The following is a 24995-nucleotide window of genomic DNA, read 5'->3' as shown; positions in this document are numbered from 1 at the left end:
AATTATAGGCCAGTGAACCTTACATCAGTGCTGGGGAAATTATTGGAGAAGATTTTTATGGACAGGATTTACTCACATTTGAAAAATAATGGATTTATTCAGGATAGTAGGCATGGTTTTATGCAGGGGAGGTCTTGTCTCACAAAAATGATGAGTTTTTTGAGGAAACGAAGATGATGATTGATGAAGATGAAGAATGGGACAGTAGATATTGTCGACATAGACTTTACTGAAGCATTTGACAAAGCCTGTCATGGTAGGTTGGTACACCAAATTAAATTGCATGGGATCCATGTTGTTAGCAAATTGGAATCAAAATTGGTTTTCCATAGGGAATATAAAGTAGTTGTGGAGGGATTTTTCTTTGACAGGGGGTGTGAGACCAGTTGTGTTTTTCCAAGGATCAGTGCTGAAACCTGTTCCTTGTTAAAATATAAATGGCCTGATCAGTAAATTTGCAAATGACACAAAAATTTGAAGTTGGAGGTAGTGAGGAAAGCTCTCAAAGTATATAGCAGAAAGTTGGGCAGAGAAATGGCAGACGGCATCTAATTCAGACAGTTGTAATGTGATGCATTTGGGAGGTCAAATGCAAGAGGAAAGTATGCAGTTAATGGCAGGACCCTTTGGAGCATTGATTTAAAAAGATATCTTGTCCATAGCTCCCCGTAAATGGCAACACAAGTGAATAAGGTTGTAAAGAAGGCATATGGCATGCTTGCCTTCATTGGTCAGGACAGAGTATAAAAGTTGGCAAGTCATGCGTGATAAGACATTAATTAGGCCACATGTGGAGTACAGGTTGTTATGTTATAACACATTTCGTTAATGCAAATTCACTCCAACACAGTTGATGAATTAGGAACACTGTTTCAATAGCATGAACTTTTAAAGTGTGCATTGGTTATAACACACTTCTGGCCCCATTAGTTTAAATGGTGCAGCTATTCTGCAATTTTCTTAAAAATGGGATTGCACGAGAACAGAACTACTACTTTATAGAACTGATGTATGCAGTTCTGATCCCCAACTTTAGGGAAGATGTGTAAGCTTTGGAGAGGGTGCAAGTTTAAGGGAGATGCATAAAGAATTTTTTTTTAAAACACAGGTGATGGGTGTCTGGGATGTGATGCCAGATGAGGTGTGAGAAGCAAATAAGTTACTATTTAGACAGACATATGGAACAAGCAGGGAATAAAAGGATACAGACCATATGTAGACAGATAGTATTAGTTTGCAGTGGCATTTTGGTTAGCACAGACATGGTGGGCCAAAGGGCCTGTCCCTGTGCTATACTGTTCTATGTAAAGGACTTTGGAAGCAAACAGAACCCCCATCATTGAATACAAAGGACTGATGCCACTGAACTGTTTCCTCAGTATTTTATTCCCTTTTCCCATAATACAATTTTTTTTGTCTACGTCTGTGTGTAGAGATGTTGAGAGTTTTAACGTACAGTTACGCCAACACTTCGTAGTGATCTACCTGCAGTTGGGATTCATTTATTTGTAACATGTAGAAATTCTCATTAAGTACAGAAACCTGGTCTGTGTTTTTTGTTAACTATTCAAATCAAAGGGATAAATTGGGAACTTTTAATGGAAGTTTTAACTTTTATGATATCTCCAGGAATATTGTGGCTTGATTTCCATCACGTTACCCTAGTGATTTTTATCATTAAAATCAGCTTCCTTTCTAGACTAGATGAAAATTCTGGGCTTGATTGAAACCGTCAACAGGTTAGAGTATAAATTATCCAGAGGAGAACTGCTGTTATCACCTATGTCTCTTTTACAATCACGTGCATCATTTAACCACAGGGAAGGATCATGTGATATCCACCGGTACTTGCTGATATGACATCTTACACAGTGGCCTGGACAACTTCAGGTGTCTCAATGTCCCAGAATTGCAGCAGTAAGTGACCAAATTACATGTCCAATTAACAAGACACATTTGATTTTGTAAGATTCATTGCCACATGTCCCATCATCATAATAATGAAGCATGCCTGAAAAATGTTTTATGACCAGTGGGAGGTGTGCTCTTGTTGTAATTACACTACTCTATAGTAGAAACATAAATGTTTTACACAGTTCCTGATATGGCCATGTTTTCTTTATATTAGATTTGGGGAAAAAAAAGGTCAACCTAGTTTCTCTAATAAACAAAAGTTTTTGATTTATTATTTAAAAAAATTAGTTAATGAAGGTGCAAAACAAGTCAACACACTTAATTTGCAATATGAAAATATAAATGTTTAACTCATTAAATGACCCAAAACATGCACAAACAAACACATCAATCAAGGGTAGGATTTTTTCTGCAATGATTCACTTTGGTGGGGGTGGGGAATAATATTTTTAGTCAATAAGTCTTAGTTCTTGAGGCCAAAAAGGAACAGGGCTGAGATGTGTAGATGGCTGTCTATCTGATATTCTGGCATGTGCAAATGAATATCACAAACATAAACTGTTGTCTCTGGAAATTTTGCCAGACAGCTTGCTCATGAAACAGTATTAATTGTCTTCTGTTCACTCTTTGAGAGAGCAATCAGGTTTCACAACAAAGATGCTTCAAAAAACAGGAAATAGGAGTTGAGCAGAGTGTTCCTTAACAGGCTTCTCCCCAATGGGAGTCCAAGAAAAAAAATCTAATGCAAGTAAAATACTGTTCAAACACAAGGCGATAAAAATAAACAGCTGGAACTGTGTAGTTTGGGAAATGTCTTGTTAAAAAGTTAACAATCCAGGTATCTCTACAATCCTACAATTCCACAAAAAGTGAAGTTATTACAATATTGAACTTATTAATTCTTTTAAGAGGTTCAAAAATATACAAGAGGAATGGTAAATGGAATTTCAAAAGGCTTTTGATAAAGTAGACACATGACTAAGATCAGAAGACGCAGAAAATTGGCAAAATAGATAAGCTGGCTATAAACAGAGTTGGCGTGAGGGAAGATATTCAAACTGACAGAAATAGACAGTGGTGTTCTGCAGGGGTCAATGCTGGGACCACCGTTGTTCACATTTACATCAGTGATTTGGACTTGAAAATTTGAAGTACATTTTTAAAATCTGCAGCAATAACAAATTGGCTAGTCTAATAAATAAAAAAAATTGACAAAATATTGGATTTTATTAATAGCTTGTAACACGGGTTAACTGGCAATGAATTTCAACAGATATCTTTGTGCTAAAAATGCATTTCAGGAAGAATAAGGAGGCCACATACCGCTATATAATATGAATTAGGTACAAAAAGGGACAGAAATAAACAAATCACCAAAACATAAGACTAGTTAAGAAAAATCAACCCAAGACCCTGGGAGTACAACGCCATTTGGTTGCAATCCAGTTCTGCCATTCAAAGATCATGGCTGATTTGATTATGGTCAATTCCACATTCTCATCAAAGACCAATACCAATATTCAAAAATCTACCTACCACTGCTTTAAAAATATACAATGACCTTGCCTGCACCATTCTTTAGGGGAAAGAGTTCCAAAGGCCATGACTATCTGAAACAAACAACTTTCTCACCTGTCTTAAACAGAAGAATCTCTATTTCCAAAACACACACTCAGTCCTAAACACACTCAATAGAGGAAATGTTCTTTCAGCACCATCCATTCAAGTTCCCTCATGTACTTTTGCTTTAATAAGATCACCCTTCACTCTTCCAAACTTCAATTGATAGAGATCCAGTTAGTCCTAACTTTCTTGGTAAGATAATCAGCTGAGAGAATCTTCTCTGAACTGCTCCTAACAATATTCTTAAACAAGAGTCCAAAACTGTAAAAGTACTCCAGATGTGGTCTCACCAATGCCCAAAATGTGGCAAAACATCCTCACATATATTCCATTCCTCTTCTAATACATAACAGTTCATCTGCCTTCCTAATGACATGACAAGCCTTTTATGTTTAAGTACTAGGTCAAAAATATTTGTTTGTACTTCAAACTTCTGCAATTTCTATCTACTTAAAATAATATTGTTTACTTTGACAAGGAGAGAAGAAAAACAAATTCCCATTTTCTCACTGTATTCCAATTGCCAAATGTTTGCCCAAACACTGATTCCATGTCCCACTGCAGACTTTATGTTCTCTTCACAGGTTGCAAAGGTAGGAAAGTATCAAAAACAAATTTAGAACCATGCCTTCAGCCATGTCATTTGTCTAAATTGTAAATAATTGAGGCCTCAATACAGATTGTGACATCATTAGTAACTTCTTAATAAAGTTACCTATTTATGCCTACCGTTGAAAAATGTGGCGCTGGAAAAACCCAGCAGGCCAGGCAGTATCCGAGGAGCAGGAGAATCGACGTTTCAGGCATAACGTCAATTCTCCTGCTCCTCGGATGCTGCCTGGTCTGCTGTGTTTTTCCAGCACCACATTTTTTAACTCTGGTCTCCAGCATCTGCAGTCCTCACTTTCTCCTATTTATGCCTATCCACTTACCTAAGCAATCCACTATCCATGTTGTTATCTCCTACACCACAAGTTCTTTCTACTGCCCCAGTTACATGATTCACTGGTTCCAGCACAGCTCAGATGAATACCACCCAAACAGTATATTTTTAAATATCTCCAATACTGCCACTAGTATTCAAAACCCATCTCTCTCTCTCACTAATGTTTAAGCAATATATTCACGTCCAATATTAATCGTCCAATGCCAATTTTCTCGTGGCTCAGATAATAATCCAGAGGTTTCTGCCTTGAACATTGTCTTTAGCTACTCCTATTCCCTCAACAGGACCCCTTTTCTAGTTCCATCTATGTCACTGGTACCTATGTATACCACATATCCTTTGCTTCTCACTGAAAAATTCCTCCTCAGCCCAACTCAGATGTCCAGAATCCCAGCACCGGCCAGACAAGACAACATTCTGAGCTCTCATTGTCAGCTGCAGCTAATTGTGTCCATTCATCTGACAATATTATCCTCTGTCATCACTTGCTTGAATGACTTTCTGTACAAGGGCATGAACAGTTGCCCTTCCACCCTGCCAGACTACTTTCATCCATTTAGGTTGCAAGAACCTGTTGGACAATTTCAAAAGATTGAGGATTATTTTCTCAAGAGATAAAAGAAAAAAGCAGATAAGTGTATATTAAACTTGCACTCCACTGGGTTAGATCAAAATTGGGAGAAGTGTGCATAATTTTATATCAATGTCACACGAAAGATATAAAGGTATTGCTGCCACTTGTAGCTACACCTGCCAGGAGATTCACAACGATGAAAGGATTGAAAGGATATGCGTACCAAGAAATCAATGTTGAAAGTAATCAGATAGAATATAATGAAAGAATTTGACAAGTTAGATGAAAAAATGTTTGTGTTCAATGGAGAATCCAAAACTAGAGATCTTTACCAGAATATAATCACTACTAAACCTAATATGAAATTCAGCCAAAACTTATTTACCTAAGCTGATAAGAATGTGACACGTACTTCCAAAAATAATAATTGAAGCCAAAAAGAATAATTGAATCCAGTAGCATAGATGTATTAAAAGGAAAGCTAGATAAGAATATGGTAGAAAGGAAGGGACATATGGTTACAGTAAGATGAAGTAGGTTGTTACGGAATGAACTGGGCCAAATGGTCTCTTTGTGCTGTGCACTTAATAGATAATTGATATTGTCACTTGTTAACACATTGCAAACTTTGATTTTAATCTCAAAGTTAGAACATATTGGAAGTACAATTATTTGCCTCCTGAAAAGTTATTTTCTTGAAAGTGATTTGTGCTCAAATAAGTTTGATTGCAGAAGTCATATGTCTCCCCTTCTTCACAAGCAAGCCTGGTTAAGGAATCTGTTTAATTGGATGCCATCAACACTGACATGATCGTGCGCTTACTTGAGAGCAAATGCGTGCTAAGCTGTATGTTATATTTCCAAGCCTTGGCATGACATTTTCCTCATGTTTTGCACCAAAGGCTCCTCCTCCTACAAGAAAACCCTTTGTTGTTTTACATGGATGGTATTCTATTCTTGTCTAGGGTTCAACAAAAGTTTGTGTTACTTTTGGTAGATTAGCAGCAATGATATAAGCCTCTTGTTTGTATTCTCCTGATCTTTTTAAAATATGTACACAAATTGTATGACATAAGACTAAACCATAAATTAACTTTACTGAAAGGAAAAAAAGCCAAAAAAATTTGAATATTTGATTTCCAACACTTTTCTACTTTATTATCAATTTGATGATGAATATTTTGACACCATTTGTGAAATAATTACACTGTCTAATTTTTCTTTCCAAATGCAGGACTGCTGTTTGTTGGGGTGTCATTCGGGTCCTTAAACCTAATCCTGATATTTGATTCCATTACATAACTCAGAACGGAAGAAAAATGTAGGGTTATTGTTGTTCAAGATTATTTGTCAACTACTTTGTTAAAGGCAAATTTTGATTATTACTATTTGGTTAAACAAGAAGCATATATCTTTCTGAACAGATTGCTATGTGTGGTCATTCTTATTGCATTAAAATCTGAGTTTTGTACATCTGGTCTGACTGCTCTCGTTGTTGTAGTGAAAAAAAAATACTGATTTAGGTTTTGCATCTGTGATTGTGTTTGTTTCCAAGTTTTGCTTTGCCTTAAGAACATAAGATAGGAGCAGCAGATTATACAATCTGCCAAGCCTCTTCTGTCATTCAGTCTGATCATGCTTGATCTTGGGCTTCATAATTCCATTTCCTGCTCCCTGTTTGTACCATTCGATTCTGAGACACCAAAAAAAAATTTGTCTTTCCCAATTTTAAACATATGTAAATGTTTTATCATTGAATCCCTTTGGACACAGAATTCCTAAGATTCACATGTCTCAGTGAAGTAGAGAGAGAATTTGACAAGAGAATTTTTCATTCGACTTCCATGTTGTTGGACATTAACCTAAGACTGCAGCAATGTATTAGATTCCCTGATTTTAGAAATTATTTCTAAAACTTTAGCCAATTATACACCTTCATACTCTAGTGAGGCCACCTTCCATTCTTCTCAATTCCAGAGAATATAGGCTCAATTTATTATACTATAGGACAACTGGCTTCATCTGGTGAACATCCTATACAGTTCCCAATGCAAATGTATTCTCAGCATCGTTTTATTATATTTCTCATGTGTTAGTTTCTTTTATTTCTATAAGTTTGTTAATTCTGGGTATACTTTTAAGACTCAATCCTGTCCACTTTTACATTGCAGAAGATTTATGTAATTCAATTTCAAAATGTTAGTTGCAGATACATAATCTTATCTTTCTTCCCAAAGGAAACATTTTATTTGAAAAAAATAGGATGACAGTGTCACTGGCAAGGCTGGTATTTATTGCCAATCCCTATTTTACCTTGATACACACATATTCTTCTGCAACATCACTGTACAATGAATACCATTGCACAACCTTATAGTTTAAATTTTATTCAAAAAGTTACTGTTTCATGACATAAATACAAATCAGAACAGTACAATGAACAACAAAATATGGAGGCCAACAGGATAAGGTAAATATAAAACATTTCAGTCGGTTGAAAACATACAGTTGATGAACTGCCTTTACAACAAAACAAACCTTTTTTAAAAGTAGAAAAGTCTGCTTTCACTTATTTTAAAAATCATATATACAGTCCCCAGCAGTTCTTTAACGCAGTGGTGTACTAATGGCAGTACTGCCAAATATGAACAATGTTCTTAAAGTGTGTAAAAGCAAACTATTCTTCAAAAGACAACCATTTATTCATGGTTTATCTAATGAACTAATAATAAAATTTGATGCAAAAGCCAAGTTTTTAAATTTGGCAAATAAAGCTGAATATTTATTGAATTGAAATAAACAAAATATTTTGCAGGAGATGGATTTGGGAGATTATGTACTGCAAGCAGTTTAAGGCATGGAATGATTTAAAGAAAAATCTTTGATAGATGAAAGAAGACCGGCAAGAAGTGTCATGTACATTTTTTTTTATTATAAGTTAATGTCAACATAGAGTTGATAAAATAACCAGCTGCCAGAGTACTGCAGAACAATGTTGAAAAGCATTCTATGAATTATTAGAAACTTTATAATTATGACGGAAAATTTACCATAAAAATTAAAAACATAACCCATATTTAAGGAATAACATAAATGGGTAATTTTCTTGGTGTCTAATATCTTCAAACTAATTTACATTATTAAAACAAACTGTACTATGACCAGCTGTAGTTCATTTAACCTGAAGATTGCTTGCAAAGACAGATGTGAATAAAATATAAAATACAAATTTAAAAATTACTTAAGCATGAATATCCATGCTATTTTAGACGCTGTTAATTTTAATTATAATTTTTAAACCTCGTCCTTCTGTTTGGAATTTCAAAGTATGAAAAACTGAACAAGATTTGCAATTATAAAATCAGCACCAATCATATATATATTTTTTTATTTAAAATTTAGTTCCCTATTCCCAAACTCTAACAAGTCAAATAATTGTTTAGAGAAACTTTCAAACATACTACACGAAGCTCATTTAATCAGAGACACAATACAGTGGCACTACTGGAAGGAATTTAACTTGCTTCCATAATTTTACAGTCTCTTAAAATATCAATTTATCAGGCAACAAACTGCCTCTTCAAAGCACTTAATCTAGGTGGACAGTGAACAACTCCATTAAGCATTCTCCTGAAAGGAGAAAATCTGTACAGTTTTAATATTTTAACTGCATTAACCAAAATACTTCTTTTAAAACTACCTCTCAATCATTCATACAATGACATTTCCTCAGAACATTGAAACTCCAAGGACCTAAAAGAGAGAAAAGATAACTTTTGTTTTAGCTGAAAATTACAACTATAGTAATTCTGGAAAATCAACTTTAAAATATTGTAACATAGCATTCGCAATATAATATATAGATAATGTTATAATCAAAAACTTTCAACCAAACTTCAAATGGATTTGAACATTATATTTGTATGCTATATAATTGTTTTCAGTTATTTAGTGTTCTTGGAATAAGATGGCTCACCTGCCATCCAGTGGACATTTTGAATAACTACAGTCACAGTGTCATAGAGATGTACAACATGTAAACAGACTCTTTGGTCCAACTCATCCATGCCGACCAGATATCCTAACCTAATCTAGTGCCATTTGCCTGCACTTGGGCCATATCCCTCTCAACCCTTCCTATTCTCCAAAGGTTAACTTGCAGATCGTGTCTGTGATTAAGAAAGCAAACGTAATGTTGACATTTATCTCAAGAAGGTTAGAATATAAAAGCAGCAACGTGCTCCTGAGACTTTATAAAGTTCTAGTTAGGCCCCATTTAGTAGCTGAGAGTGCAATCAGTGAATGGAGGTGGGGGTGAAGGTGATAGGTTGCAGAGGAGGGTGGAGCATATAGGTGGGAATGAAGATTGACAGATGGGACAGGTCATGAGGACGATGCTGAACTGGAAGGTTGGAACGGGGGCAAGGTGGGAAGAGGGGAAATAAGGAAACTGGTGAAGTCCACATTGATGCCCTGGGGTTGAAGTGGCCTGAGGCGGAGGATGAGATGTTCTTCCTCCAGGCATCGGGTGGTAAGGGAGTGGCGATGGAGGAGGTCCAGGACCTGCATGACCATGGCAGATTGGGAGGGGGGCATTGAAATGTGCAACCACGGGGCAGTGGGATTGATTGGTACAGGTATGTTGTGGTTCCGTTCGCCGAGCTGGAAGTTTTTGTTGCAAACGTTTCGTCCCCTGGCTAGGCGACATCATCAGTGCTTTGGAGCCTCCTGCGAAGCGCTTCGCAGGAGGCTCCAAAGCACTGATGATGTCGCCTAGCCAGGGGACGAAACGTTTGCAACAAAAACTTGCAGCTCGGCGAACAGAACCACAACGAGCACCTGAGCTACAAATCTTCGCACAAACCTTGGTACAGGTATCCCAGAGATGTCCCCACCTTACCCCAGTTCCAACCTTCCAGCTCAACACCGTCCTCATGACCTGTCCCATCTATAAATCTTCATTCCCACCTATCCGCTCCACCCTCCTCTCTGACCTATCATCTTCACCTCCACCTCCATCACCTGTTGCACTCTCAGCTACCTTCCCCCAAGCCCCATCCCTCTCCCATTTGTCTCTTTACTCCCGAGACTCCCAGCTCATTCCTGATGAAAGACGGTTGCCTGAAACATCGATTTTCCTGGTCCTTGGATGCTGCCCAATCTGCTATACTTTTTCAGCACCACTCTAATCTTGACTCTGATCCCTGGCATCTGCAGTACTCACTTTCACCCTGGAATGGAAGGCCTAACATATGATGAACGGTTGAGGATCATGGAACTGTATTCATTAAAGTTTAGAAGGTTGAGGGGAAATCTAATAGAAACTTACAAGATAAATCATGGATAACGGGTGGATACTGGACAGCTGTTTCCGTTAGGTGGGGAGACGAGGACCATTGGGCACTGCCTGAGAATTAGAGGGGTCAATTTAGAATGGAAATGAGGAGACATTTCTTCTGTAAGAGTGGTGGGCCTGTGGAATTCATTGCCAGAATGCAGTGGAGGCCAGGATGTTAAATGTCTTCAAGGCAGAGATTGACCAATTTTTGATCTTGCAAGGAATTAAGGGTTACGAGGAAAGTGCAGGTAGAGTTAAAATGTTCATCAGTCATGATTAAATGGCAGAGTGGACTCGATGGGCTGAATGGCCTTACTTCCACTCCTATGTCTTATGGTGCATTCATATACCCACTCAGATGCCTTTTAAATGTACCAGCCTCCATCACTTCCTCTGGTAGCTCATACACGCACCAATGTCTGCATGAAAACGTTACCTCTTAGGTCTCTTTTAAGTCTTTCCCCTCTCACTCTAAACTTACACCCTCCAGTTATGGACTCCCTCACCCAGAGAAAGGACCTTGTCTATTTACCTGATTCATGCCCAGTCATGATTTTATACACCTCTGTAAGGTCACCGCTCAGCCTCCGATGCTCCAGCTTATTCACCCTCTCCATATAATTCAAATCCTCCAACCTAGCAACATGCTTGTAAATCTTTTCCGAACCCTTTCACATTTCAAAAAACCTTCCGATAGGAAGGAGAGCAGAATTGCACGCAATATTCCGAAAGTGGCCTAACCAATGTCCGGTACAGCCGCAATATGACCTCCCAACTCCTATACTCAATGCTATGACCAACTGATCAAAACAAGTACTGACTAAAGGGATTCAAATATTCAACTGCAGTGAGAATTACTGATGTATTTTGTAGGGCGGCACAGTGGCTCAGTGATTAGCACTGCCACCTCACAGCGCCAGGGTCCCAGGTTCGATTCCAGCCTCAGATGACTGTCTGTGTGGATTTTGCACATTCTCCCCATGGCTGCATGGGCACCCTTCTGGGTGCTCCGGTCTCCTCCCACAGCCCAAAGATGTGCAGGTCAGGTGAATTGGCCATTCTAAATTGCCCATAGTATTAGATGTATCAGTCAGAGGGGAATGCTTCTGGGTGGGTTATTCTTCGGAGAGTCGGTGTGGACATTTGGGACGAAGGGCCTGTTTCCACACTGTAAGGAATCTAATCTAATCTAAAATATATTATAATTTATCACAATACATACTACTTCCATCAAGAAAGTAGAACATATTATTCAACATTACCCAATTTCATTGTTGCCAATTCAAAACACTCCAACCAGCCCTCTGGCCAGAATGTTTATTCACAAATAAATTCACCTTAGCTACTAAAAGTTGACTTGAAATAATGATTATAAAAATGACGGGCAAGAAAATGCTCAATTTATGATGAATGGGAACATTGAGACATTGCTCCAGTTCTTTACCTGAAGCAATATCTCAATGCTCCATTCATACATGAAACAAGAGTTTAAAATGTGTGTAATATAAAATACAGGTGTTGGAAATCTCAGTACAAACTACTGGAGAATTTAACAAAGTCTGGCAGAAGTTGCAAAGAGGGAAACACAGTTAATGTTTCAAATTGAATATGACTCTTCTTTGGAACCAAAAGGATGGCAAAACCAGAAATACTAACTGTTTCTTGCCATAGATTCTACTAGGCCTGCTGAAATATTCCAGCATTTTCTGTTATTCTTGAAATTGGTGCACTTTTCCAGTTTGTAGATTTGTAGCTAAGACTTTTATAGTTTTTCTTTCATGACAAATTAGAAAGTTACTTTGATGAGTTACCAGTGAGGATTCCTGACCAACCTCACAAACCAAGTGAAGTGTTAGTTCAACATACATTGAAATCATCATCATCACTTGTTGTGGAATAAGGGAAATTTATTTATGTACAGCCAAGGACTCCTGTGGTAAAAGCTGCTGGTACAAACTGCCAAAATTCATAAGTATTCAATGTATCCATATGAGAACTTTTTTTTTCCTGGAGGATACAAAACATATTTCTTGAAAATAATTTTGATTTCTCTATTATTTACCATCCACCCCACTTTTCATTAAAAGTGCTTATTTAACACCTTTCTCAATCACTAGGTTGCGATCAGGCGCATGGGCAATCTAAAATGTTCATATTTTAACTCACGTGACCATACAGACACCTGAAACATCATGGCCTTTAACCCCATTTCATGAAGGCTAACAGAAGGCATTTAGACTCACCGAGTCATCCATTATTGAGGCAGGGTCAAAGAAATCTGGTTTTAATTCATTTCTTTCACGTCTATTCTTAGATGGTGGCTAGAAAGAGAAAAAAAAAACTTGCATTAAATATTATTATGGGAATTTTAAAAGTTGATCTGAATTTTTTCTGTATTTTATTACCAAATCAATGCCGATGGTGTCAAAATCCATGCCCTCATTCAGATCTTCAATACGACCCTCCGAAGACATCATTACATCTTCCACTATAGGCTCTTCATCATCCTCCATCAAACCTGTGCCACGTCGACTAGAAAATAATATAATCTGTGAAATCTTTACTAAAAAGCTATCCTGACCAATGCACAAGGATGGTTTGGAAAAACAGACAAAAAGAAGAAATGGGCAATGGGGATTTTTAATGTGTGTGGACCATACAACAATAGACCAAGCCTGAAATGGTAGGCCTTTACAAACTACAACATTTCCATTTTTTTTACTAGATAATGGATAAATAAATTTTCTGTCAGATTCAATCCTTTTCCATGCAGGGAATATTTCAAATATTTATGTTCCTACTGTCTTCACAAGTTACTCCACCGCTTTGAGGGGCAATTAATAAAATATAAACATTCTAACAATGTGAAAAATAGGTTTGGTAATCTACTTCAATAATTCTTGTATGATGAATGATACTAGTATTAACTAAGCTGTTAAAGGGCTTTTTGAAAGCCCAATAAGTGACAAAAGCATTGTCTTTTCTTTTAAAAAAAAAGGAACACATTGCTGGAGTATTACATCCCAATTGCAGAGACACTTGTAGCTCAGTTTTTTTTTTACCTATTTATCAATTTGAAATTAAAAGGTACATGATTTTATTTAAAAAAGGAAGATCGAGGTACAGTACAAAATTTTAAAATTTGTTTTCACAGAGAAGCAAATATAAATATGGGAGTGATGAACACTGAGGCAACTGTAAGCAATAAGTGATTGGTATTTGTATGTTTAGATACATGCAAATAAAATTTCAAATTAGCTCAAGTTTATGGGGTGGGAAGGGTAGGTGGTGGAAGATAGGCCAAAGAGAATTGGCTTGGACATTATAAGGTTTTTAACATTGAATAAGTTGATGAGAAATGTTCACTGTTACAAACTGTTTATTGTGATTGACAGAATATGGGATTAGAAGCACATCTCACCATCAAAGACGACATCAAAGTTATTAATAGCTGAGTTCAGGTTACATAGCAAGGAAGAGAAATTGAATTGGTGGCTATGGAACATGGTTTGTGGTGGAGTATAAAGACAGTGACTACAAACGATGTTTAACAAGAAGGTATCATGCCTTATGTTGGACAGTCTCACAATACAAAGGAAGCCGAGGTGTTGGGAGAGTTTGTACAACCTTTGTATGCCGACTTATTGCTGTCATGGGTTATGTAAATGGGTGGGGTTGGGGGTGTGGGGTGGGCAGGGGAGGGAGGGTGAATTGTGTGGGGCTACAAAGAGAATCCGCTCAGACATTTGCTGATTACAACTGAGTAAACAAAGAGTAGAACCAAGTTAGGGATGGTTAATGAAGGTCAAACTTTGGATGACAATGATATGGTAAACCATGTTAGACTGCAACCAACCAGAGAAAGTTGAGGGAGAGTCACACCACGTGCATCATGTCACATTCTGAAGACCTTAATTGCAACTCTGACTGGGACTGTACTCATGGTGGATTGGAAACTGGACTTGAGAAATTCAAAGATGAAATTACAGAAAATGTGGTCATAGGTTTGTAAAATTATTAAAAGTTCAAAGATTACAGGAAGGAAAGTGATTTGGAGATGGGTTGATAATTTGTAAGGACTGAAGGGTCAAAAGTAGATTTGTTTTTAAAATGGGTAATAGTGGCAGATTAGCAAGGGACAAGAGGGAAACATTGAAAATACCAACTAGCATGTGGGCAAAGAAAGAAATTGGGTGGCCAATGGCTGATTAGTAACAAGGGAAAGAGGTATGATTCAACAACAAGATAAACGGAGATGGGAGAAGAGGAGATAGGAAAAAAAGTTAAGAAAAGCGGGAGTTCAGGGTTGTGGCTGCAGTGAAGCTTGCCTTGCAGTCAAAGAAAAGGAAGGATGCAATACTTATTGAAGCTGGTAATTATTGAAAAATGATTTGAAGTAGAGAAAAGCAACTTAGGTTATCTTTACATCAGGATTAGGAATGCAATGAGCACTTTTGGTTAATAAAGCCCAATAACATTTCATATGATGCGGTGATTAGCAGTGAATAGCAGGTAAGTTGTGGGTCATACATATTCAGAAATGGAAATAAGGATTGAAACCATAAGGAAACAAAGTTGGTAACAGTCAAATATAAATGGAACATGACTGCTCGTCACAGTTTCTAATTTAATAAGTAAATCTAAGCAGGTGCAATGATTAAATAAACTGGAAAAAGCACCAAAGATAGGATAACAATTCGAACTTTACAATTATGTAAAATGTTATTATAGCATTGTACAATACTTACATAGCATGTTGCAGATTAGATCTTAATTTAACATAGTTCATTGCAGCTCGTTCTTGTTGCCTTGCTTCCTCTTGCTGTCTCTGGGCAATCAACCAAGACATCTGACTACTGGACAAGAGATAAAACATATAATAAACTCAAAAGTGAATTCTTAATTTGTTCCACTAATTCAAAGTTAAAGAACTCTAAAACATTACTGTGTTATAATCTCACACATGCAAATACATATAATCACATCTGTATATATTCTATTTTACAAGACACTCAGTTGAAAATATGTTGTTTAGCTTTCTTGTGGAGATCTGCTGCAAAGATCTTCAAAATTAATTTTTCAAGTTTCCTTGAAACTGCTAAAATAGATCTTGAATACTGATTAAATAAAACATTTAGTTACAGCTGCGAATTAGTTCTAAAATATTCAGAGAATGGGGTGGTGAACCTTTTTCCTAGATATTTTAGGCACCAAAGAGCTTGAGTGTTTGAAAAATCACGAGGTTGACACACAGTTTAAGCTTGCGCTGGGAACGTTTGCCCAAAAGACGATGGAGCTGACTGCCATTTAAACAGGTTGCTCCTAAGCATTGAGGCAGGTACACAGCACTTGGTTAGCACTGGAACTAAAGTCATCTTCTAATTTTGTCCAGCTAGCTGGAGGATTAATGGAAAATTTAAAATGTTGCTGTAAGAAATTTCACCCTTTGCTGATCATATGCTGTTAGACTTTTGAACAGTACTTTTGAAACACATTGGGAGACTTTCAGGGACATTTGGTCAAGTGTTCACCAACACCACCAGTGTACAATCTGCTAATTATCTGAGGACTTCAACAAAAAAAAAAATCAGGAAAGCTGTAATACTCGACCTTACTGAAATAGCCAGGAAAAAGGGAATGCTTTATCATTAGCATTCACAAAGAATGGGGAAGGGCCTAGAATGCCTTATAGCCAGGCAGACCAGTATTGCTTATGGGATGGCAAGGCAGATTACTCTCTTTCTCATTACGGATAAAGTATATCCCTCTTCCTCTGCAGCTCCTCTATCAGCATTCCTCTGTCATTAATATCCAGAATCAGACACCCATGAGCTATCACCCTCAATCTCTGAATAATTATTAAATCAGCTAGTTTTAGATCAGCTAGTCAACTGCAAACTCAGTGGAAATGAGTTACATATTCTGCTCCACAGAATGTGTCTAATTAGTATTTGATTCTTAACCTGCAGGTGCCTGCTACACCACTTCAGGCAAATTCAAGTTAAGGTTACCAATCATTAGAACTAAAATCAGACATTCAAAAAGGCATGTCTTGTCAACATAGTAGTCTCTTAATTATTTGCACCCTTTCACCAAAATAACACACTGGGTGTTTAAAATTATTGGAAAATTGAATAGGTTAGATAGAAAAATTACTTCCTCCAGTGGAATCCAGAACAAAAATAAAATTAGAGCAGTCATTTAGGTACAAAATTAGGAAACATTGCTCAAATAAAGAATAGCGAGAATCTCTAAAACACAAAATCTGTGGATGCGTGGTGAATTACATTTTCAAGACTATATCGTTGTATCAAGGGATATGGATCAAAGGCAGTTACTGGAGTTATCATATAGATTTGTAATCAACTATTTAAATGGAAAAATCTTTTCAAAGGGAAGACCTACTCCTGTTTGGATATAGTACTTTCACAATTGGTGCAACACTCATGCATCATCAATAAACAAAATTTTCTTTTCTCAATCTGAATGTGTATGTGAGAATGAGAGAGATAAAAATGAAGTGAGGGAAAAGAAGAGAAAGAAAGCATAATGATGAAGGAGCAGCACTCTGAAAGCTAGTGCTTCCAAATAAACCTGTTGGACTACAACCTAGTGTTGTGTGATTTTTAAACTTTGTACACCCCAGTCCAACACCGGCGTCTACAAATTATGAATAATCAAGGAAACATTAACAGTATATGTGGGTAATGAAACCCACTGTATACATACTTGTAGTCCACAGGAGGCTGATGTTGTGGCGGCATTTGGTATACCCCCATATAACTTTCTTCTTCAGGTCTCAGCCTCTTCGCCTCTCTCATTACAGTGGAAGTCAACTGTGGGGTTTGCATCATGAGTGGTGACTGCAAACTTTGCTCTCTACTGATCCAAGATCCATCATTGCTTTCCTCTGCTATGAAATTGCACAGAATGTCAGCTTTATAACTTATCCAACATAACAAATATTATTAACCTTAAAAACTACAAAAAGATGGCTATAAAAGACAGACAAGGAATACAAAATTAAACCTCTCGGATCCTCCTCCTCCTCAGAATCTATTCCCATACCTGTCCTATTCACTGAGTACTTTTGGGATAGTCAAGTCTGCTGCTGTGATCCTAAAATCAGTTGTTAAGATGTGCTCAATGGGGAACAACAGCCTAGTAGTAATTTTGCTGGACTGTTAATCCAGAGACTCAAGTAATATTTTCGGGACCTAGGTTGGAAATCCAACAGCAAACAATAGTAGGAGTTCTTCGTTGGCCTCCAAACTGCATTGGTAATATAGGGCATGGTAGATATAAATCAGGAAATTAGAGATGCAGATAATATGGTAATGAGGGACTTCAATTTACATATGTATTTGTATGTACAAGATGGATTTCTGGAGGAGTACATTGAGGAGCCAATGTCGAGGAGGGATTATTTTGGACTTAATTTAATGAGAATGGGCTCATTGCTAACATTGCCATAAAGAAGCCTTTGGGAAAGTGCCCGTAACATGATAGAACTTCACATCAAGTTTGAATGCAATATAGAGCATTCTGAAACTAAGTTCTCAAAACAAAAGAATTTATGAAGGCATAAGGGAAAACATTGTCTGTGGTGGACATGGGAAAAAAAAACTGGATGGCAGTTATGCAATGACTAGCATGAAGTAATACGATGCGGTCTACAACAGATATGGAATCCTCTGAGTTACAAACACCAAAATGGAAAGGTAAATTAGCTGTAGTTAATGAAAAAAGATGATTTTATTAGATCAAATGAAGTGGCTGGTAGTGATCCACATGTGTGTATCATATGTATATGAGGAAATTATTTTTATTGTTTAATTTTCTAAATACCCCCCTTCTACAAATGCAAACGTCTACTTGGGTAAATAACATCTGTGCAGCACTTACACATGCTCAACCAAACAAAAGCCAAAGTTAATCAATTAACCATCAAAAAAATACATACATCAAAAACACAAAACTCAATACAAGCATTAATATTTCCTATTTCACTTTCTCATCAGCAATAAACTAACTTTGATCGCCATTAATTATGTAACTTATTTTTAAAGGGAAACTTTATTCCTTTAAATAGTTCAATTTCTTTCTATATTCTCCCTTTTCAACAAGGCTGTGCTGCACATTAACTTCATCTGGACAACAGCTACATTTTGGCAATGGGGACCATCACAGAAATTAAGTACTCAAGCACAATTTCCAAAATATGCATTGACCTCTCACAGAAGCATTGCACACAGATTTTCTGAACATTTTCGAAAACAATTCACACACACAAAAAAAATTGCACCTTTATCATAGAAAAACATCCAATTAAAATGGGATTTTGGAAGAAATCATAAACACTAAATAGGAATAGAACTGATGATAAAAGGGAAAAGGAATACTAACAGTGGAAGGACAGTGACAAGAAATGACTTAAGACATGTAGATGACAGGAGGAAGGCCTTAAGACCACTTCTTGAAAACTGGTAAGGGACAGAGAAGACAACCAGTTCCAGAATGCAGCTGGATGAAATGGAAAATATAGTATCCCAACCAGAACAAAAATACAAGTTTAAAAGTTGAAGCTATAATAAGTCAAACATAATGTGAATGAAGTCTTGCAGACATATGGAAACAAGGATAAAGGTTCTGAACGTCAGTCTGTTAGGATCTTGGAAGCTATTAAGGTTAGCTACAGCAGGTGTATTGAGTAGGGTCAGTGCAGAATAGCAAACACACAGGTTCTGAAATTTATCCATTGTGCAGAACTGAAATTCACTGAAGCTAACTTTGGAGAGTCATTCCTGGAGTTGACAAACGAACAAGTAATCATTTCAGCTGAGCTGGGGAAGGAGAAGGTAGGTAAGTAGGGAGGGACGATACACAGATAGAACTTGGTCATCTTGGCAGCACGTGCTTGAAGCTCCTTAAGGGCTGAATAGTATAATGACATTGTGTATCCTTTGTTTGAACAGAGTTTAAAATTGGAACACTGGGGTGGAATTGCAAGACAAAAACTGCAAAACTCCACCTGGTAGTCAAAACAGCTTTAGATGTAATGAAAGGTTTCTCTCCGTAGATACTGTCCAACTTGTTGTCTGATTAGAATAAAAACTGAAAGTCAGTGTTCAGGCTTATCAATGATTTATTTGATTCAGAATGCTGTGGTAAAAAGGGCCATGAGTGTCCTTGTACACAAAATGTTAACATGTAGGTACGACAAATTAAATGTAAGCCTTCACTGCAAGGAGATGGAGTATAACAGTAAGGTGTCTTGCTACAACTTACAAAGAGGTTGGGATTATATTCAATGGAGTTTTGAAACATAAGATTCTGAGAGGGCTGGTCGGGATAAATTCTGAGAGACGAGTCCCCCAAATGAGGGAATCTAAAACTAGAGGAACACAGATTAAAAACAAGGGTTATCCTATTCCAAATGGAGACAGGAATGATTTTTCTTCCTCTGACGCTCATATACCTAATGGTAAGGTCCTAGGGAGTATTGCTGAACAAAGGGACCCTGAAGTGCAAGTTCATTGCTCCTAAAGTGGAGTCGCAGGTAGATAGGATAGTGAAGTGGCATTTGGTATGCTTTCCTTTATTGGTCAGAGTATTGAGTACAGGAGTTGGGAGGTCATGTTGCGGCTGTACAGGACACTGGTTAGGTCACTGTTGGAATATTGCGTACGATTTTGGTCTCCTTCCTATCGGAAAGATGTTGTGAAACTTGAAAGGGTTCAGAAAAGATTAACAAGGATGTTGCCAGGGTAGGAGGATTTGAGCTTATAGGAAGAGGCTGAACAGGCTGGAGCTGTTTTCCCTGGAGCATCGGAGACTGAGGGGTGACTTTATAGAGGTTAACAAAATTATGAGGGGCTTGGATAGGGTAAATAGGCAAAGTCTTTTCTCTGGGGTTGGGGAGTCCAGGCTAGAGGGCATAGGTTTACAGTGAGTGGGGAAATATATAAGAGAGACCTATGGGACAACATTGTCACACAGAGGGTGGTACGTGTATATGGAATGAGCTGCCAGAGGGCATGATGGAGGCTGGTATAACTGCAACATTTAAGAGGCATTTGGATGGGTATATGAATAGGAAGGGTTTGGAGGAATATGGGCTGGGTGCTGGCAGGTGAGACTAGATTTGGTTGGGATATCTGGTCGGCATGGCCAAGTTGGACCAAAGGGTCTGTTTCCATGCTGTACATCTCTATGACTCTATTTGTTCCCGGAATTTTCTACCGCAGGTAACAGCAGAGGCTGGGTTATCGAATATATTCAAGGTTAGGTCAAAAAGGTTTTTGATTGACAAGCAGATCAAGTGTTTTGAAGGACAGGCAGGAACAGTAGAGTTAAGATGGCCTAGTCTGTTCCTCAGTTTTATTGTCTTACGTGCAGTCAAATTACACCATGGCAGTTCATGGAATTTGAATTCAGTTGGTGAATAAGTCTCATTACAAAGTTGATCGACAAGAGAGTGGAGGATAAGGATGAGGTAGCAAGAACGTAGAGTGACATAGTCACATCAGATCACCGAATGAATTTATAGAATAGCAGAGCAGGTTTCAGGGACCAAATTGCCTACTCCTCCTCCATGTTCTTATATTCTTCGATCAGATACAGTGTTCTCCAAGGGTGCTGATGATTGGTCCAATAGTCGGCATGCTGTTTAGAAATGTCCAAATTTAGTTCCTAATCTATACTGAGCTGGACCATTTCAAGTCTGACAATTATCCATGCCCAAAAGCATGCATGAATCCTTATCCACAAGAAAATAATATGAGTTTGAGATTAGTTTAGAATAGTGAATCTTCAAATGACGGCTTATTATAAGTTTATTTTGAGAAAAAAGGAAGACCCTGTTGAAAGAAAAATGATATTTGGAGTGTCATGAATGTCTGCTGTACTCATTGATGTGACAGCAAACCAGGTTCTTACAAAAGAAAAGGTGTGATTACGTAATTGAAAGAACTTTTTTATCCTTACCAATAAAAGTGGGACAGTCTTGCTACAACAGTCCAGAGTATTGCTGAGGCTACACCTGCAGTTCTAAAAAGTACAATTTTGGTCTATATACGTAATGAGATATATACTTGGACTGAAAGCAATTGAGACAAGGTTCAAAGGACCGGTTCCTGGGATGAAAAGTAAAGGTTCAGCAAATTGGTCCTTTACCCATTGGAATTTAGAAGAAAAAAAAACCCAAATTGTACAAGATGCATCATTTTTCTCTACATAAACATTTGTCACCCTTCTTTGATATACAATTTTTCAGGAGATTGTTCCATTGATTCATTAATTTTCCAGTCCTGAAGTGTATCCTGGAAAAGCAATAAGTGCACCATTATAATTTACTTACTAATAGTCATGTTAATGCATTACCTTCAGGTAATTTTCGTTTTCCTGTTGCAGGTTTTGTTTTCTTACTTCTCACAGATGAGCCTCTGCTGCTAATTCCACTGACGACAGACATTGTATCATCATCACCAGTGAGTAAGGAGTTTCTATAAGATATTAACGGAAGCCACACATCTTCCCTGTGCAATGTCATTTGTTCAGTCATGAACTTTTCAAGGTAGATATAGCTGAAATTAGCAAATAAACAATTCAATAGTTACTCAGCAAAAGTCAAATTGTCTAGCAAAATTAACATTTTAGAGCAATTGAAGCAAAATTCCACACAATTTTAGAGTATTTTTCTGCAAATACAAACACGTACTGTACTTACAGTGTTCTCTTGTCTTGTCTGAGCAGTTTGGAAGAAAATTCACTTAGGATATCAAGAAAAGCTAAATTCACGGAAGGATATCCTTCCCCGTTTACATTGGGTTCCTTGAAGGCAAAATCAATGCCGTCTCTGCAAATTCATTGCCAATAAAATTAAAGCTAGAAAGTAATCAATGAATCCTCAAAATAAATCACATAATTAAAATACAATTAGCATATTAAATTTGACATACTGCAGGAGACAGAAAATAAACATAAAATGTGACCAGAAACTCCATATTAACCTTTATAGACTGAACATAGCAAAACAATCACTCAGGATACACTTCATCTCCTCAAAACAGAGAAAACTACATCATGAGCAACAGATAGAGCATGCTAAACTGAAATAAATAAATCATGCTAGGAGTATTCTTGGACAGTGAAGAAGAGCTCGACTGCACTTGCTTCTACCCTGTTTGCTGTATTTCCTAGTTTCACTAATACATCTGTCCTGGTACAGTACAACTTCCTCTATGCTCAAACTTTTCCCTCAACTTTTTTCTATACAGGGAGATCAAAGTTGCATCAGACACTTGCAAAGCATTTCCAGACAGTCTTTCAGCCTGACTGAGATTCCAGTAACTCATCATTGCAATTCCCCATGCCAGTCATCTCTGACTGGAAGAAGAGCCCAGTGGGGAAGACAGTAGAGCAACAATGGCAGGAGTTTCTGTACTGTATCCTCAATTACACCCAGAGGTTCATCCCAAAGAAAGGAAAGATTATTTTGGGGGGGGGGGGGGGGGGGGGGGGGGGGGGGGGGGGGGGGGGGGGGGGCGGGGAGAGAGAGAGAGAGACAGAGAGAGAGAGACAGAGAGAGAGAGACAGAGAGAGAGAGACACAGAGAGAGAGAGACAGAGAGAGAGAGACAGAGAGAGAGAGACAGAGAGAGAGAGACAGAGAGAGAGAGACAGAGAGACAGAGAGAGAGAGACAGAGAGAGAGAGACAGAGAGAGAGAGACAGAGAGAGAGAGACAGAGAGAGAGAGACAGAGAGAGAGAGAGAGAGAGAGAGAGAGAGACAGAGAGAGAGAGAGAGAGAGAGAGAGAGAGAGAGAGACAGAGAGACAGAGAGAGAGAGAGGACAGAGAGAGAGAAAAGAGATTAGACAACCATGGCTGGGAAATGTATCACAGGAAAAGAGAGAGCCTATAAAGTGGCCAAGAGCATTGTAATCTTCCCAATCTTCTGATTTCCCAAAAACAAACAGAGGATAACAAAGAGAGAAGAAAAGGAGAGAATCAAATATGAAGGTAAGCTAGCCAGTAATATTAGAAATGATACTAAAAGTTTGTTTCAATACATAGAAACAAACAACAGGCAAAAGTAGAAATTGGGCCACTCCAAATTGATATAGGAAGGCTAGTGATGGGAGATAAGGAAATAGCTGAAGAACTTAATAAATACTTTGTGTCAGCCTTCACAGTGGAATTCATGAGCAATATCCCAACAATTAAGGAGAGTCAAGGGGCAGAGTTGATTATGGTGGCCATTACAAAAGAAAAAATACTTGATAAGCTAAAAGGTCTAAAAATTGATAAATCTCCTGGCCCGGATGGGTTACATCCTAGAATTCTGAGGGAAATGGCTGAAGAAATAGCGGAGACATTGGTTGCAATCTTTCAAAAATCACTGGAGTCAGGGGAAGTCCCAGATGATTGAAAACTCTCTTATAATCCCCTTGTTCAAGAAAGGATCAAGACAAAAGATGATTAGCCTAATCTCAGCAGTAGGTAAAATTCTAGAATCCATCGTTAAGGACGAGATTTCTAAATTCTTGGAAGTGCAGTGACAAAGTGCTTGACAATCCTGTTAGAATTCTTTAAAGAGATAACAAGTAGGTTAGACCAGGGAAACCCAGTGGATGTTGTCTACCTAGACTTCCAAAAGGCCTTTGGTAAGGTACCTCACAGGAGGCTGCTGAGTAAAGTGAGGGCCCATGGTGTTTGACGTGAGCTACTGGCATGGATTGAAGACTGTCTTTTGTCAGACAGCCAAAGAGTTGGGATAAAAGGCTCTTTTTCAGAATGGCAGCTGGTGACAAGTGGTGTCCCGCAGGTTTCAGTGTTGGGGCTGCAGTTGTTCACTTTATATATTAATGACCTGGAAGAGACTGGGGGCATTCTGGCAAAATTCACCGATGGTACAAAGTTGGGTGGACAGGCAGGTGGTTCTGCAGATGAGGGGAGGCTACAGAAAGAATTAGACAGTGTAAGAGAATGATCCAAGAAATGGCTGATGAAATTTAATGTCAGTAACTGCGAGGTCTTGCACTTTGGAAAAAAGAACACAGGCAAAGGCTATTTATAAACGGAGAGAAAATTCAAAAAACCAAAGTACAAAGGGACCTGGGAGTGCTAGTACAGGATTTTTTGAAGGTTGACTTGCAGGTTGAGTCCGTGGTTAAGAAAACAAATGTAACGTTGTCATTTAATTCAAGAGGGTTGGGATGGAAAAGCAGAAATTTGCTGAGACTTCATAAAGCTCTGGTCAGACCACATTTAGAATACTGTGTCTAGTTTTGGGCCCCACACCACAGGAAGGATATACTTGACCACTGGAGTGTGCCCAGCGGAGATTCACACAGATGATCCCTGGAATGGTAGGTCTAACACACGATGAACGGCTGAGGATCCTGGGATTGTATTCATTAGAGTTTAGAATGTTAAGGGGAGACCTCATAGAAACTTACAAGATAATGCATGGCTTAGAAAGGGTGAATGCTGGGAAATTGTTTCCATCAGGCAGGGATACTAGGACTCGTGGACACAGCCTTAGAATTAGAGGGGTCAATTTAGAATGGAAATGAGGAGTCATTTCTTCAACAAGACA

General features: G+C 37.9%; 1 protein-coding gene across 5 annotated transcripts in view; it reads right to left on the bottom strand.

The window, feature by feature from the left end:
- Positions 1-24995, bottom strand: part of stag2b (STAG2 cohesin complex component b) — a 194831-nt gene that overhangs the window by 10794 nt on the left and 159042 nt on the right. For 3 of the 5 annotated variants that reach the window (XM_060832506.1, XM_060832505.1, XM_060832510.1), the window contains 6 exons: positions 22124-22252; positions 21778-21980; positions 17125-17308; positions 15144-15251; positions 12801-12927; positions 12639-12716 (listed from right to left, as the gene is read on the bottom strand). In XM_060832506.1, the coding sequence (XP_060688489.1) occupies positions 12639-12716; positions 12801-12927; positions 15144-15251; positions 17125-17308; positions 21778-21980; positions 22124-22252 (829 nt within the window). Of the gene's footprint in view, positions 1-7428; positions 8811-12638; positions 12717-12800; positions 12928-15143; positions 15252-17124; positions 17309-21777; positions 21981-22123; positions 22253-24995 lie in introns of those variants that run through there. The other 2 variants (XM_060832508.1, XM_060832507.1) reach the window with 2 other exon arrangements.

This window comes from Hemiscyllium ocellatum, chromosome 11 (genome assembly GCF_020745735.1).
Source record: "Hemiscyllium ocellatum isolate sHemOce1 chromosome 11, sHemOce1.pat.X.cur, whole genome shotgun sequence".
NCBI classification, from domain to species: Eukaryota; Metazoa; Chordata; class Chondrichthyes; order Orectolobiformes; family Hemiscylliidae; genus Hemiscyllium; species Hemiscyllium ocellatum.
The sequence above is the reverse complement of the archived record's forward strand: the minus strand, read 5'-3'. Positions and strand labels throughout refer to the sequence as shown.